At 32.9% G+C, this 18,469-nt stretch overlaps 1 protein-coding gene across 1 annotated transcript in view; it reads left to right on the top strand.

Moving 5' to 3' along the window:
- Dmd (dystrophin) overlaps nt 1-18,469 on the top strand; it is a 1,759,261-nt gene that overhangs the window by 542,547 nt on the left and 1,198,245 nt on the right. The window contains exon 38 of the mRNA XM_041642825.1: nt 10,159-10,353. Within this exon, the coding sequence (XP_041498759.1) occupies nt 10,159-10,353 (195 nt within the window). The remainder of the gene's footprint in view (nt 1-10,158; nt 10,354-18,469) is intronic.

The following is an 18,469-nucleotide window of genomic DNA, read 5'->3' as shown; positions in this document are numbered from 1 at the left end:
TCTCAAGACTTTTTAGTGCACCTTGACTATAGAAACATAGTTTTATCTTCTTTCTTTTAATTTGATTTTAAAAATATATTTGAGAATTTCTTATAAGAGTCCTATATTTATATCATTCCTGCCCCTAGAAAAAAACACCTTTATCCATTGAGTCATAACTACAATCTAAGAAGCCATCTCTGATCTCTAAGTTTTAGCACAGGAAAATTGTCCCTTCTAATTAAAATATATGTACCACCTTATCTTTCATGTCATTATATACCTGCACTCTTGTAGCTCGTGTCTGTGCCTCTCGGTTTATTATTTGTTTCATTCTATCCTTTATTCTTAGCAATAGCTTTCTTCATCTAGTAGACTACCCAGCTCTTCTATTTTAGTTTTAGCCATAACTATTCTCTTCTATCAAATCATCATCATGAAAACTTTTAAAAATAAAGCAAATCGACTTTCTGTCACTACACTCAGTTTATGGGCTGTCATTTAATTTTTATCAGAGATCTTTACTATTTCCTCTAGTGCATCTTCTTTGGACACAGCTTTTTATCTCTCTTTGTATCCATGCAATTCTTGAAATTCTTAGTTTTTATCATGCTTAAGTGAAAGAGTATGAATTTTTTAATCAAAAATGAATTCAAGATAAAAGATTTTGTTGAAGGATCATAGAATAAGAGGTAATAATAACAATGGAATATTTTTCTGATGAAGAAAACTTATAACATTTCCAGTGAAACTATGAGTAAAGCACATACCTGTTTTCACAAACAAGTGCATGTAATGATGATACCATTCTGTTCGGTAATTCATCAAAGAAACAAGTATTTACTCACTGTGAAGTCACGCAGAACTTTATTCAGTTGGCTCTAATCACCATCCAACACAGACATGTGAAAATTATCAGCTCTAATTTCTGTCTCTTTTCGTGTCAAAGATTAACATATTTTTCACAAGTCTTCTAATTTATAATGTATGCTCCCTCATGTGAATCCTTATAAAATGAAGTCCTTGATGTTTGTAGTCTACTGGATTTGAGAAATTATTCATGACTTTTTCAGACTAAGTCTGTTCATTTGAGAAAAGATAGTGAACGCATATATATGATGTACCTTTTCACTTCCTCAATGTTTTCATTTTTGTGTTTGTATACAGATGTGCATATACAATAAATTTTTGAAGAGATAATGATGATTATTCATTTGGCACAGTTTACACTAGGTGCTTTTGTTTATAAACCTTGATCTGGGTTGAGAGATCAATTGCACATGTAGGCTCTAAGTACATGTAAACAAAAGTTACTGTTAATCAAAAACCCAAATAGTTGTAATATAAAAATGAATTATGTGACTTATACATTTTGCATCAAACAGGACTTAATAAACAATCTTAATCAACATTGTAAGATAATTATCAATGCCGTTGTTGGAATTGGTATCTTCTGACAGCTGTAGTGTCAAAGTTCCTCACCAAATATATATGTACATATATATATATATATATGGTATATATTTATATATTCAAAGTAATTTTTCATACAATAGGTTTTGATCATCATTTTCCTTTTCCAATTCCTTCCACTTCTTTCCAAACAGAGTTTTTGGGTTGTTTTGGATTATTGAAATCTGAATACCCTGTTACATTTTAATCTAATGATAAATTTATAAAGGAAATAATTTTTTATTTGATTTTTTGTTGTGGTATAATATGGAGTACACATCAAGACTTTTTATGACTACGGGAGTACCAGAAACTATATTATATTATTACAGAATGATTATGATTGGAAATTATCACAGAACACATTTGGTTATTTATCATATTTATGAAGACAATGTAACAGAATTTTAGGCTATTATTTTCATGCCTTTTGTAATAATGAAATTGTCTTCTGCCAAACTCTTTTTATGAGTCTACAATTACCCTGATACCCAAAGCACAGAAAGACATTACTAAGAAAGAGAATTACAGTGCAATCTCACTCATGAATATTGATGCAAAAATACTAAAAAAAAATACTGTCAAATTGAATCCAAGAACACACCAGAAGCATCATTCACCATGATCAAGTCAGCCTCATCCCAGAGATGCAGGGATGGTTGAACATATCTGTCAACGTAATCTACCATATAAACAAGCTGAAAAATAAAAACCACATGATCATTTCATTAGATGTCAAAAAAGCTTTTGACAAAATACAACATCCCTTCATGATATTCTGTATTTTCTTATTATCTGGATCTTGGCCAACTACTGTTAATCATCACCTACTGCAAGTAGAACCTTTGCTGATAAACACTGAGAAATGCATTGACCTATGTGTTTAACAGTGTTCGAAGTTCATCTGTCATTATAAGCATTAAGCAGAATAATACTAACAGGTTTCTCCTAGGGCCTATAACCTATCTAGAGACAGGCCCTTAGTCTCAATATGAGTGCTAGGTATAAATATTATCATATTAAATTGGACTTAAATGCAAACAAAAAGTAGTTGGTTGCTACAATAAGGGTTGTTCCACTATTATACTATTGGGCATTTTTCTTTGCGAGGATAGGCATCATTATAGCTCACAAGGTTCTCAGATGAGAATGATTGATTGCTTTTCTCTTCTAGTAGTATGAATAACACCTTCCAGCAATTTAGAGGCTAGACAGGATGGATGAGACTTAAAGGTCAATACCAACTTGGTATCTACATGCTCTGTGACTCCAGAGTGTGTTGTCATCAGAAATACTGTGTTACAGTCAGTCCTGAAGAACAACCAATAACATTGCCATGTATTTTTAAGGGGGGCTGTCTATGGGATTTCATTGATCATCAGCTCTAAAAGAGTTAACCCATTTCTGGTGCTGGGATATTTATTTGTAAGCCTTTGGGATTGTAGGGCGACTCTAATGTGTGTGTCTTAAAAGGATTTTACAGTAGTGAATAGGTTTCCTCTTTTGAAAGAAGTTCATTAGTGCTACTTCTCCTACCTAGTCCCTCTTCTATACTGCCCTCCCAGCCCCATTCAGTTTTAACACTCCTTAAGACCAGTTTAACACTTCTTATTATTAAGACCAGTTAAAACTTTATACTGCTGCTTTGTATCTCAATCCCCTCTAAATCCTCCCATGGCTTTTACAACATTCTTAATTTCTATATGTATTCCAGATGAAACATACACATCTGAAGATTCAAGGCTAGCATTCACAAAAGAGAAAACAAGCAAGGGTTGTTTTTCCGAGTCTGCATATCTTTCTTTAGAATGATTATTTCCAGATCGATCCATTTTCCTGTAATTTTAATAATTTTGTTTTCCTTTAATAGGCGAATAACAGTTTTCTGTGTAAAGATACCACATTTTTACTATCTATGCATCAATCACTGTCCATAACCTGACTGTTGTGAATAGGGAAGCAGTGTAGATTGATGAACAATTATTTCTATAGTAGGATGCGAGTCTTTGGAATTAGGCTAAACAGTGATGTCTCCGGATCATGTGGTAGTTCTGAGTTTTACTTTTTTAGGAACATCCACACTGAAATGCATAGGGGCTGGAGTACTTTTTGTTCCCAACAGCCATTCTTTTTTCTTTTTCTCCACATCTACACCATCATTTGTTTGCCTGGTTTTTGTTTTTTTGTTTTTTTTTTTTTTTTTTTTTTTTTTTTTTTTTTTTTGATTTTCAAGACAGGATTTCTCCGTAGCTTTTTTTTTTTCTTTTGGTTCCTGTCCTGGAACTAGCTCTTCTAGTCCAGGCTGGCCTCGAACTCACAGAGATTCGCCTGCCTCTGCCTCCCGAGTGCTGGGATTAAAGGCATGCGCCACCACTGGCCAGCTGTTTGTTTTCTGAGACAGATTTTCTCTGTGAAACAGCCCTGGCTGTACTGGAACTCAGTCTGTAGATCAGACTGACTTTAAATTCACAGAGCTCTGCTTGCCTCTGCCCTCGGAGAGTTGGGATTAAAGGCATGCGCCACTATTGCCTGGCTCTCTGTTGCATTTTTTGGATGATAAGTCATTTGAGTAGGGTATGATGAAATCTCAAAGTAGCTTAAATTGGCATCTCTGTGGTGGCTAAGAATGTTGAATTATTAAAATATATTTTAGGTCACTTGTTTTTCATCTTTAAGAACTATCATATAATTGCATACCCCATTGTTTAATTGGGTTGTTTGCTTCCTTGATGTTTAGTTTTTTTTTTTTTTTTTTTTTTTAGTTTTTTGTATATTATAGATGCTAAACTTGTATTAAATATACAACCGGTAAAGAGATTTTCTCTTCTTTTGTTAACTGCTGCTTCATTCGAACAATGATGTCTTTTTTATAAAGAAGCATTTGAATTTCCCAAGGTCCAATTAATTAAGCATTTGTCTTAATGCATGTATTATCATGCTCTTGTTCAGAAAGTTATATCCGGGATCAGTAAATTCAAATACATTCCCAATTTTTTAATGTCAGATACAGAGTATCAGGTCTTACGCTAAGGTCCATTATCCATTTGTGGTTAAATTTTGTGTGATGTGAGAGAGAAGCATGAAGTTATTTTTTAAAACCTACTGTGTGATGGTTCTTATGTATAAGATTTTATTTGTGTATGTTTGTGTTTTATATATTACTAAGAAAATACAACCTTGTTGATAAAGTTTCTACTTTATTTGTTATATTTATTAAGGTGGGTAATGTGTGTTGTCACTTTCCACTGGTATTTTTCTACATTTTTTTTATTTCTCTCCCAAACCATAATTAGTGCTTAAAATTCTACCAACTTAGTATTTTGTTCAGTCATTGAAATTCCTTATTAAAATGCAAATGTTGTCCTTTGAAGGATAATCACTTTAAACCACTAACTCATTTGCAAGATTTGGTTTACAGATGGATTAGGTGTAATTGAGCTTGACCCTGAGGAATTAGGTAGGTTTTATAATATAGGAAGGATCTCCATGAGACAAGCTATTCAGGAGATGCAACAAGACTTTTCATAAAGGGTACTATGTCTGTACTATGCCTGTATAGTACCTGCACCACCTGTGCTCTGAGACAAAAAGTTTACCCCAAAGCGTACAAATTCAACTTAACTTGTATTCCTCTTTCACTTCCATACTGTCCTCAAGAAATTCATTCTCATTTTAGAAAGTTAATAAAGAAATTTAATAAAGGATGATTTGTACAATGTTTTCTGCATGCAAGGGGATTTTATTTGTTTAAACGAGTAGGTAAAATTTTGTAATTTTAATATATTTTATATATAATTGATCTAGGGGAAATAAATAATAATGTGTCTTTGATATTATTTTAATGATTTAAAGAAGGAAACTTGCCAGGCTTTGAAGACCTTTAAAATCAGGAGCTTAAGAAACTTATCTTTCCCAATTCCTTTTCATTTGTGATTCATCAATGTGAATAGAAAACCTGTAATCATAATTTGCACTAATGAAACATTTTACTAGTACTCTTAAATAATATATAATATTTAATAATGACATCCTGAAAATAGATAATCAGTTAAAAATAGAAAGATTTCATGTGAGTATTCTCATGATGTAATGTCATTGCTTATTTTAAACATGAGTATTTGCTCTGTATTTGAAGGTTTGATATATCGTCCCTTTTATTTTTATATCAATACTAATTAAATAGCAAAATTGATACCATCACTGTTTCTTTTCTAGGGTAATAATTTTTGTTAGTTATGGGATATTTTGACATCTTTTCTCTTATACACACATTATATATAATGATATATGTATGTATATGTACACACAGAGAATGAGAGAGAGAGACAGAGACAGAGACAGAGAGTCATCATAGTATGGCATATGGTATAACATTTTTCTTCTTGAGTCTCTTTGACCCAACTGTGGAATAAATGACTTAATAGTCTGTGGCATTAAAAGAAGTGTGAAATCCTTTAATTCATAGCAGAAATCATTTTGTTTAATGAATAAATATAATGCATAATTTTTTAAACAGAGCTGTTAATATCATAGTTAGATGGCCTTCCAAGAAACAAATTTAAAGGAGTGTAAGATAGTGATAACTAAATTTTCAGAGACACCAAATTTAGTAAATCATAAATGATGTATGTACCTACTTAAATGACTCAAATAATCAACTATTTTTGACCTAAAGATTGCAAATCTTGGTATTTTTCCTAAAATTATCTCTTGTAAACACTGCTTAGACAATCTATTTCTAAATAAAAATAGAAGTTTTGAGGTTGCAATCACATATTATTTTTGTTGTTGAGAGAAAAATGAGAAAAGTATGTTCTTTTGTTTATATCTATTTAGTAACAGTAATAGACAAAGGAAATAAATATGGTTTCTTGTGGCAACTGCATGCTTTCTATTTAGATATGCAAGTCTGTAATAATATAAGGTAGTAAGAAACATTAACATAAACAAGTCAATTTTCAAAAGGTTAGACAGGATTTGCACACATCAGAATTCAGAAAGATATAATTACTTAAAGCATAGTTAATGAAATTCAAATCAAAAGGCTTAATGTGACTATGAGTGCTTGAATTTTGCATAAAGAAGAGAAAATGAACACGATACTTCTAATTACACTGACTTTTATAATGACTGTCTGATCTTTTTATGAAACCAAGCTGAAAGATATTCCGTGGATACATTTTATACATGTAATACCTGCATATCTCTGTCAAAAAATAATATATATTTAAAGAACAAATAGAAAATGAGAACAAAAGAAAATTATGGTTTATCTTTATATACTCAAATTATCACATGTTGGAAAAATGTTGAGCATTACAACACATTTATATATTCAAAGTTTATTCAACAGATTTTTTTTCAAAAATGAGTCAGCCATTTCCTAGTGATATTGAAGAGTTATTGACATTATTATGATTTGTCCTAAAAGCTCAAAAAAATCTCCCTGTTTCCTACTGTTCAACTGATCAGTACTATTAAAATTTGGCACTATATTTTGGCTGGATGCTATGTGTTAGACTAATAGTGGAAAAAAGTGTGCTGTAAATTAGATATAATTAAGTACATTCAAATTCAAAAACTTTTAAATTTTTCTTTTAAAATTCTAGCTGTACCAATATCCACTATAATGAGAAATACTTTTGGGGGTATAGCCAGAATATCATATTTTTGTCATGAATAAAAATTAAAAATAAGAAAAAATATTTCTTCCACATTGGTTGGTTAGGATATTCATGATTACAGTCTTTCATATTCAGATGCTTTTAAAGTTCTATCATTCATTTTTCTCAAATGATTTTATCAGTTGTAAAATTTTAATGCTTAGAAATGTTCATGACCATCTTTTACTTCCTTGTCTGAGCATGTGTTGAAAGCTAGTGGCTTAATTATTCTGATTTTGTGAGTATGCATGAATTGTTGAAAGAGTTTTGACTGTTAGTCTTGGTAATAATCACATTATAGATATTAACAGACCTCCTTCTTATCATTAATTCAATAATATTTCTTTGAACAATTACTTCATACTAGTAAAATAAAGGAAACATTTTCCTGCACTAGATGTAATGTTTTAACTATTTAAAAAATAGAATTTGACTGTCACAAAACATTTTGCTAAGTCTTTCATTTAAGTACAGGTGAAGAGTTTTGCAATAAATGTTTGGCTAACACATGCAAAGAGGTAGAGAAAGGCAGAAGTGAAAACCCAGGGTCTGTGATATGCCCTAAAAGGTAAAGGAAGCACTTGCTACCAGGCTCAGGATCTGAGTTCTAGCCCTGCAACCTACATGCTGGAAGAAAGGAGTGTAATGACTCCAGCAACTGCTCTTCTGACTTCCATATATCCACTATGGCAAACATACACACACATCTTCATACATACATACAAATAAATTAAATGCAATGGAAATTTAAAAATAAAGCCAAGGATTGTCAGCTGCTTGGTGTCTTTGAACCTTCGTTAAAGAGCAAATCATCATTCACGGCAAATCTTATTTTTGAGAATTCTGAACTTCTGGGCTCTGCATTTAGAACTAATTATTAATGCCAACTCCATTTAATTTAAAGCATCTTCATGAAAATCAAAATATTATTAGCTACAAGCACCAAAAATTAAAATAGTCAATTGTAAAATTAACCCTTTGTTAAATATACAGGAGTCTCAAAATGCAAGTTTACCTAGTGCCTCCTCATTCACTGTTGTTTATGTTTTAGTTAATACACTCGGTACATTTAACTTACAATTTCTACATAAGAATTTAAGTAGCTGCTAACATCTAAAATGTCTGCAATGCACATGAGGAAACTAAGTGTCAATCAAGACACATACACAAAGAATGGCAGAAAAATGCTTTTAAGAAAAAATGCGACGAAACGTACATCGAAACATTTTTTAATTAGCAGTATTTTAAATTTTTACATGAGGTTATGTTGTTCTTTACATATTTTGAAGTTCTCATTTTAAAATAATCATCATGGAAAAAGAAGGTGAATAATTATTAAAACACAAAAATTGCTCTTTACCCTATATTCAACACGAATAACAAAAATATTATTTAAGAACGGGTCTTAAAATACAAAGAATTGTACCATTATATAAAATGTAAGAAATTTCATTTACTTATATGATGAAATGTTTTCTCAAGGATGTTAAAGCAGTCAGTGTAGACAAGGAAGACAAACGCTAACTTCAAAATATTAAGAACAACATAGTCACCTGTCTAGTGGTATGCATGCATGTAATAATAAATTTGTTCGACTTTTTATGTAAATTCTCCTACGTAGTTTTGAACCCAATTTGTCACTACAAATTTCATATTTAAATACCCTACTCAATTATTTATATATGTAAGAGTATATATATTTAAATTACTGAAATGTTTGATTTGAATTGCAGAAATAAAATTTAGATTTTAAAATTTATGGTTAAATACTAAATTGTCTTCATCAAACTCAAGCTCAACTTTCTCTCATCATTTTAATTGCATGTTAGAAATGTATATGGTATCATTTCATTGATGATAAAATAATGTGTCAAGAATTTGACTTAAATATAACCAATTCCATAATTTGCATGTCATTTTAAATGGACTTCTGCAATTCTGAGTTTTCTACAACTTAATTAGAGGAGACAAATAAATTAGAATAAATTTTACTAGTCTGTCATACAAAAAGTGATTTTGAAATTCCCAAGTCTGAGAAATTAAAAGAAGACAAACTAATCAGCTTTTAGTTTTTATAGTATGGGAGTGGAGTTTGGTATGGGATCCCAAATTCCATTTAATCATGTTATTGAAAAATGTACATGGCTCTGTCAAAGAGATGCAGCAAAAAAGCCCTTTTATTAGCATGGTATTGTCTGAACCTCCTTAGAGACCCTGCCACTGAAGCCCTAAGCTGACCCCATCAACAGGCAGGTGGCAGTTGATCAATTGAGCACAAAGTTACTGAAAGAATAATTTCAATTACCAAAGTGTTGTTGCCTATACTGTAGACAGAAAAGAGCAGAGGTCATCCATCTTCCTGAATTTGCATGCCAAGTTGCATTTAGTTATTGCTTTTATGAAGAATAAGGAAATAAGTACTACTGGCAAACTCCAAAAAAATGGCCTGAAGCTTTTACCATTTGTGACGTTTGGAAACCAGTTCAGAAAATGTAGAAGCAAGACAGACATTCTAAGATTTGGGGGAATTTCTGGAAAACTTGGAATCCTAAAATCAACCAAACTTATTTGGCAGTTTAATTAGCTGATTACTTTAATATCAAGCTAACATTGAAGCCTAGAGCCAATGTCTGCATCTTGGGCAAAAGGTACATACAGTCTCCGTCAAACCATTTTGTGAGTCTTGTACCTCAATCAACACCAGGAGAAAAGAAGTAGTATTTCTTTCTCATGAATGAGCAAAAGTTAAAATTAAATATTAAACTTTCTTTTCTGATATTTTGCCTTTTTTAAAGTCTAACTAACTTCCTCCCAACCCTATGACTTTGGCCTTTCTTCTTTTACTTGGAATTCTAACATGTGTGGAACTCATCAAAAATATTTAGAAGATGAAAATATATGCTTAGAGTGCTTTTTACTATTTTACAAGATGTCGCGATGTGTTTATTTTTAACCCATTTCCAGCTCTCTTCCAGCTGTATACTGGAATTGATATAAAGTCAGCAAATTCCTTGTTTTTATTCTTAAAGAGCTAAAAAAATGTTCTTTTGTATATCTGTACCAGCATACGCTCCGTGAAGGAACGATGGTAGTGACGACAGAAGATATGCCGCTGGATGTTTCTTATGTGCCTTCTACTTATTTGACTGAGATCACTCATATCTCACAAGCTCTATCAGAAGTCGAACAACTTCTAAATGCTCCTGAACTCTGTGCTAAGGATTTTGAAGATCTCTTCAAGCAAGAGGAGTCTCTTAAGGTAACAGCACAGAGTTTTCTTTGAACTTTACTAGATGGTTATTGCACAGTGAAAAAGCTTATTCTTGTAATTCTTTTTAAAAAATGCAAGATTGCCGGGCGGTGGTGGCACACGCCTTTAATCCCAGCACTCGGGAGGCAGAGGCAGGCGGATCTCTGTGAGTTCGAGACCAGCCTGGTCTACAAGAGCTAGTTCCAGGACAGGCTCCAAAACCACAGAGAAACCCTGTCTCGAAAAACCAAAATAAATAAATAAATAAATAAATAAATAAATAAATAAATAAATAAATAAATAAATAAAATGCAAGATTTAAAGGTAAGATATGAATTAGAAATGCTCTCTAATAATTAGTGTTGGGACATGGCTTTCCAAAATACTGTACTAGACAGAAATAACAAATTCACTCTGAGTTGAATCAAGAAGGTAGATTTGTTAGAGTTTCTTCATAAATAGTATATTACTTTTCTTTATCTTCTCCCAATGGGAAACTAAATGAAATTTAAATTGTATCTATTTCACATGGCCTTAGTTACTCTATCTTCATATTATGCACATATTCCATTTCAAAGTCATTTCAAACATATGATATATAGGCATGGTGACATATACCAGTAACACAACCTGTGAGGTAGATGGAGCGGGAGGGGGGGTAAACGTTCCTTAATTATTTTCTTTAAAACCACCAGCCAAAGACTTCATATCAAACTGAGCCTCTTCCAAACAGCAGTCTGTTACTGAGTTCTCAACTTTGCCAAATCATGGTGAGGTAATAAGCTATGCATTTTAGTAGGCAGCGTATAGAGAGATACAGAAATGCATTATCTAGGAAAATGTTTATAAAAATGTGTGTCTTAAGATACTTTTGTAATCTTAAACTTTACATTCAAAATGAAATATTATTGTATAGCCACAGCTTGACATTTGCCAGAGCAAGCAGCAGAATGTTGTAAACAGATGAGTTTGATATCAGCATCATATATTAACTAAAGTATTTTATTTGCTAAATGATTTCTTGGAAGCTAATTCAACAGTATACATTGTCTGCACAAGTAAACAAATAGAAAGTACTGTTTGTTTTGGAAATCAGCATTTCAATATCTTGACTGACTTGAATTTAATGTCATACATTAAATCAAATAAGCTATAAAATGACACACTAAAGTGAGAGCTTCCTGAATATCTGGATCCAGTCCATCTGCTTGATTATGGTGCTGTTATCTTACAATCTTTGCAGTAAAAGTCAAAAGCTTTATGTGCGCAGTGAAGAGAAGCAGCTCCAACGCTGAATATAGGAGAGTTCCCTGCATTTCTGTCGTTATTCACATTAACTAATCTCTTCCGACAGTACAGTTTGTAAGCTCATTATTGTCATTCAACATGCAAATCATTAATAAATAATCTAATGTTCTTTAATTTTCATCTTAATAGACCTAAGTGGTCAGAAGAGTAGTAATCCTGAACTTAGTGAGTTGCATGCTGAATATCTTTGATTCAGTACCTCTTTTGCATCATTATTTAATTTTTAGCATTCCAGACTGCAGTTTTCCCTCTCCTGCCAGCCCCTCCCCCACCTCTCCTTTGCGCCCACCCCCATCTATCCATTCTCCCTCCCTTTTGAAAAGGGCAGACCTTCCACGGATATCAATAAAACATGGCATATCATGTGGCAGTAAGAATAAGCACCTCCCCTTGTATTAATGCTGGGCAAGACGACCCACTATGAAGGGTAGTGACCCAAGAACCTGCAAAATAAAGACAGCTCCTGTTCCCACTGTTAGGAATTCCAGAATAAGATTAGGCTACACAACTGTAACATATATACATACTGCCTAGGTCAGAACCCTGCAGGTTCCATGGATGTCCATTCAGTCAATGTGAAGTCTGCTTAGTTGATTGTGCGGGGATATTTTTTGTGGTGTCATTGACCCCTCTTGTTCCTACATTCCTTTCTGCCCTTCTTCCATAAGATTCCTAAAACTCAGCCCAATATTGAGCTGTGGGTCTTGCTTTTGTTTCCATCAGTTGATGAGTGAAGTCTCTCTGATGACAATTGGGCTAAGCACCAGTCTATAAGTGTAGGAGAATATCAATAAACATCTTTACAGTGACATTTTTTTCTTTTTGTCAGTCATATTTGGTTATATCCTAGGTCTCTGGGCTATCAAATTCTGTTTCATGGAACTCTGGACAGGATTAGGGGTGGACTCACTCTTGTGGCACGGGTCTCAGGCTGTACCGGTTATTGGTCACAGGAGATGGCCAGTTCAGGCTACGTATGCTCTATTACTAGGAATCTTAGGTAAGGAAATTCTTTTATTTACCTGAGAGTTTCCTTTGCACTAGGTAACAGACTCACCAGGAAATCTATACTATTTCTCGTTCCCAGGGAGATCCAAGTGTCCCCCATTGAGATCTTTTTTACATACCCTTTCTAGGTTTGTGGGTCGCAACATGGCTATTCTTTAGAAATAATATTCACTTTTAAGTGAGTACATACCATGTTTGTCTTTCTGGATCTGGCTTTCTTCACTCAGGATGATTGTTTCAATTTCCATCCATTTGTCTGAAATTTCATGAGGTCATTGTTGTATCAGCTCAGTAACACTCTTCACTGAGCAATAGTAATTTGTAAATGTACCAGATTTTTTTAATCCATTCTTTATTTGAGGGCCATCTTGGTTGTTTTCAGGTTCTGGCTATTATGAATAATGCTTTAATAAACATAATTGAGCAAGTGTCCTTGTGGTATGTTGGAGCATCTTTTGTATGTATGTTGAAGAATGGGGTAGATGAACCTTTAGATAGGTTGAATCCCAATTTTCCAAGAAACGGTCATATTGATTTTCAAAGTGGCTGTGCAAGTTTGCACTTTCAATGGCAATGAACGAGTGCATCCCTTATTTTATATCCTTACCAGGAAAGCTGTCACTTGTGTTTTAGATCTTAGCCATTCTGACAGGTGTAAGAGGGAATAAAAGTCAATTTGATTTGCTGATGACTAAGGATGCTGTACATTTGTTTTTAATGTCTACTGTCTTGAGGTCTTTATATATTTTGGAAATTAGCTCTCTGTCAGATGTGGATTTGATGAACATATTTTCTCATTTTGTAGGATGCCATTTTAACCTATTAAAAGTGTCCTTTGCTTTACAGAAGCTTTTCAGTTTCATGAGTTCCCATTTATTAATTATCTATCATAATGCCTGTACTATATTCTCTTAATATGGGTTCTAGGCCATTTTTCACTTTCTCTTCTATCATGTTCAGTGTCTCGATTTATGTTGAGGTTTGATCCAATTGGTCTTGAATTTTGTGGAGGATGATAGGTATGGATCTATTTATGTTCTTCTACATGTGGAAATCCAGTCAGACCAGCACCATTCATTGAAGATGCCTTTTTCTTTCCTTCCTATAATCTTGCCTTCTTTGTAAAATCAGGTGTCCATAAGTGTGTAGATTTATGTCTCAGTCTTCCATTCAATTCTATTGATCTATCTGTCTGTTTTTATGCCAATACACTGTGAATTTTATTACAATAGCTTAGTAGTAGAGCCTAAAATGAGTAATCGTGATACCTTCAAAAATTCTTTTATTGTACAGGATTGTTTTAGCTATTCTGTTTTTTATTTCATATAAAGTTGAGTATTGTTATTTCAAGGTCTATAAAGAATTGTGTTGGATTTTAGTGGGATTTCATCGAATGTGTAGATTGCTTTTGCTAGATCTACATTTTTACTATGCTAATCTTATCTATTAATGAGCAAGTGAGATATTTCCATCCTATGATATTTTCTCAAATTTCTTTCTTCTTGACTTGAAGATTTTGTCATGCAGATATTTTACTTGATTGGTTAGAGTTTTAACAAGATATATTACGTTATCTATGAGGATTATGAAGCGTTTGTTTCCCTGATTTCTTTCTCAATCTGTTTATCATTGGTATATAGGACGGCTTCTGATTGTTTTGAGTTAATATTGTATCCAAATACTTTGATAAAGTTATTTATCAGCTGTAGGAGTTCTCTAGTAGAATTTTGGGGTTGCTTATGTATACTAGCATATCTGGAAGTAGAGATACTTTAAAACTTCTTCCTTTGTGAATTATACCCCTTGATTTCTTTTACTTGTCTTATTGCTCTAGCTAAAACCTCAAGTACTGTATTGAGTAGATTAGAAAAGAATGGACAACCTTGTCTTGTTTCTGGTTTTAGTGGGATTGCTTTGAGTTTCTCTCCATTTAATTTGATATTGGGTGTTGGCAGTCTGGTGAGTTACACCTTTCTGTGCCCTCTGTATTACCACCTGCCTCCAGGTTTCTGTCATGTTTTGGGACATGTTTGAGTTCTTATCCTGACTTCCTGGTCAGGGTCCAGCCTTGACGGGTTTGTATGTTCCAGGGTAGGGTGTGGGGATTCAAAATGTTAGGCAGAAAAAACTGAGACTCAAAAGCAATAGACTAGATAGAAAAGAAATAGAATAGATACAGGATAGAGTTGGGAGGGCCAACACCCAGTGAATATTGAATCTACCCTCTTTTATTTTTCATAAGCATTATACACCACAATCCAAAGAGGAGGGGGAAACAAAAAAAAAACATTTTTCCCAAAATTCAAGGAACCAAAGGATCACCTTCTCAAATACCCAAAGAACCAAGTAACCACAACCTAGGTCAAAACATTGTTAGTAGCCACACCTTGGTTCAAATCTCCTGTCCATAACCTTGAAAAACCAAGAATAGGCCTGAACTCTCTGACCTTTTGTGAAGGTAGAAAAAATCTACATATCTGGGCTCCCACATCTTCCTTTCTTTCTTTCTTTCTTTCTTTCTTTCTTTCTTTCTTTCTTTCTTTCTTTCTTTCTTTCTTTCTTTCTTTCTTTCTTTCTTTCTTTCTTTCTTTCTGCCTGTGCTTCTGCTACAGGACACATAACTGCCTGCTTTAGATTGTCTTCTTCCACCTTGCAGACTTACCTGCCAGTGGTACATGCATTTTATCATGCACATTCTATCTTAGGTTGCTTGGAGGGAAAAGGTTCTTACCTGTCATTACCTTGAGGATTTCTTTATAAAGGGTGAAGGGAACGTGCACAGTTAGACGCCATGCATCTCTGAGCCAAGTTTCCATCAACAGAGTATACAAATAACTAGATAATCATAAGAAAGCAGCTAATATTTTGCAATGCATTTGCTTCTGTAGCCACAATATCTACATGTTCTCCCAACCCTTACCTAGATCTGCTTATTCAATCCTGTTCATAACTCTAAGAGACAGATAAAATTATTATACTTCTTTTATACATTAAGAAGCTGAAGAAACAAAATACAAGTACTTAAAGTGAACACTACTGATGTTGGTGAAGCATAGCTTTTATTTTCAGTGCAATGGATCAGTTTCATGCTTTATATGTCCTGGACAGGAGCTTCACCTGAAGTACACCAAATCATACTCAAGAAATTGATTTAACCCCCCCAAATTGCTTTAGACTCTGTGTTGTTACTTCTTTCATGAAGTTTCTTGTAAGAAGTTCTGTTGATTATAGTGAAGGTAAAAATGCAGAGTTACATAAGTAGAAACAGTACCATTAAATAGAGAAGAGCCAATGCAATAGCAAAATTCAGATTGAAATTGTAAAAAGGAATAGTAGAGAGGATATTTAAACACAGACTGTATAAAAGTAAGGGACTCAGCCTTACAATCTGTGCAAAGAAAAATGTAAATAATTAAAACTGTGACAGCGAGCCTGCCTTCCTCAACAATCTGCAAGAAAGCCAGTGTAGTAGGTTAAAATAGGACGACTGGGGGTTGAAAGCACAAAAAAAAAATTAGAGATCAAGGTTATAAAGGTCCTAGCTGGCAATTGTACAGAATGCTGTTCTTTTTGTGTAATCTGTGAACCTTTGTAAATTTTTGAGTAAATGGGAACTATGTTCTGATTTGTGTTTTAAAAGAATCCTCCTGGCTTTTCAATTGAGATGAGAGCTGTACAGGCCAAAAATGAGGTCAAGGCCTCCAGGAAATAGATTATAATCATTTGGAATAGGTTGGTAGTGAAAGAATGTCAGATTGTGGAAATGTCTGGAAATGTTTTCAAAGCAGAGACAGCAGATTTGTCTCTATATTTACATTCTTAGATTTTTGACTCAGGTAAGATACATTTCCTATTCAGTTGATTATGGTTCACTGATGGTTTGAAGATTTCTTTGTTATTTTTGTCTTGTTAATTTCACTTCTGTCTCAAGTCAGGGGCAGAATTATTGCCAAGAGATATATGAGCACACATGTTGATATCTTACTCCTTTGAAATATATTTCAAGCCACTTGGGCACATATTTAATAATGGCAATCCTCAAGACAAATCCCATGAGCAAAGTGATTTTTTTTCTATTTTAGTGCTAGGGGATTAAATAATATTCAGAGGTATGATATGCGTACAGTCAAACAAAATACACAAACAAAAATAAAAGAATGGTTGTATACAAGAAAGCTTTAATAAAAGGGCATGTTAGGTAAAATGTTGAGGTTTCCATCAATTTGATAACATTGCAATAAAATGTTACTACAATTGGCCCAAGATAACAATGGATGATATAAGCTATGAAACTGGAAACTTTTTATTACAAAAGTTCTCAAAAATCTACTTAAATCTTCTAATGTAACAATTTGGTACACAAATAGGTATATGATATTTTAAAACAAATTATTTCATGCTAATGAAAATAGTATGAATATTATGATCATTTAATTATGTCTCTGAGCCTGTTGCTGGTGACACATGCCTTTATTTCTAGCACTTGGGAGGCAGAGGACACAGATCTCTATTAGTTCAAGGAAAACCTGGTCTATAGAGTAAGTTCCAGGACAGCCAAAGCAAAACATAGAAACCCTGAATCAAAAAACCAAAATAGATAAATAGATAGATAACAAATATCTCCAAACAAAGAAAAAGCCATGTCTCTGAATAAAAAATGTTTTCCAAATATTTATCCTATGGTATACATGAACTCTCTATTTGTCTGCATTGATAATTTGAGATTTAATTTTTCATATACACTTATATATTTTTATTTCATTATAAAACTCTCTCCTTTGTCTATTGAATTTGAATCATATATAAATTATTGAATTGATAGATATAGAAGTAGGAATTGTAAATATAGGAAGAGAATTAGAAATATATTTAGTCTAATAAAATAATGGACATCTCACATGCCTGTGTTCCTTGATACAGGTTTCCATTCATATTTTATTTTCTCAATTTAAATGGACCTTAGTTCCTACTCTTAATCATTTTATTCCCTTAACAAGAATATTTTGAATATTTTCTATATATACATTCTAAAAAATAGATAATCTGTAGTAAAATTGCAGATGATCAACCCATTATGTATGTTAAATTAATTTGTGGGGAAAATTTTCTCCTGTTCAAGAACTATTCAGGTTGTTCTTTAACCAATTAAGTTTTCATGTTTTTTATTCCAACACACAATTCAGAAATGAGTCAATATTTGTTTCTATGAGCAGATAGGCACCATCCTAGGTAAAATATTTTGGCCAATTAGAGATTTTATAGATTTTCTAGGGAAGTAGTTCTAGTTCTTGTATATGTACCATTAACCATAGAAAAGTAAAATAGGTCAACTTTTCAAAGAACCCATAAAAATAAATTTTAAATTTTCTTTAGAATCTCAAAAATCCCAAATAATTTGCCCCTTAATTGCATTTTTGCTGATCATTTTTATTCAATTCATATGTCATTGATGAGATTCTGTGTAGCTTTTTTGGAACATAATGAGTATTGACATTTGGGCTCAGTGGGTGAAATTTCTGGCTGCCAAGCCTGGCAATGTGAGCTTGATATCTGAAAACTGTGTGGCAGAAGAAAACGTCCTGCAAATTGTTCTGTAATCTTCACACACGCAGACACACACACATACATATAAACACACACACAATAATTAAGTCAAGTAGTGAAATATTTTTAAAAGTTATTTTTAAGTATTAATTTAATTTAATAATTAATTTAATTACATTATTTTAAAATATTGACTTATATAGCGTGTTGTATTCATGTGCCACTAAAGGTAACATCTACAACCTGAGTCTTTGGTATTTCATTT

This window comes from Microtus oregoni, unplaced genomic scaffold (assembly GCF_018167655.1).
Source record: "Microtus oregoni isolate MIOR12 unplaced genomic scaffold, Mior012 000079F_ref0000094, whole genome shotgun sequence".
NCBI classification, from domain to species: Eukaryota; Metazoa; Chordata; class Mammalia; order Rodentia; family Cricetidae; genus Microtus; species Microtus oregoni.
The sequence above is the reverse complement of the archived record's forward strand: the minus strand, read 5'-3'. Positions and strand labels throughout refer to the sequence as shown.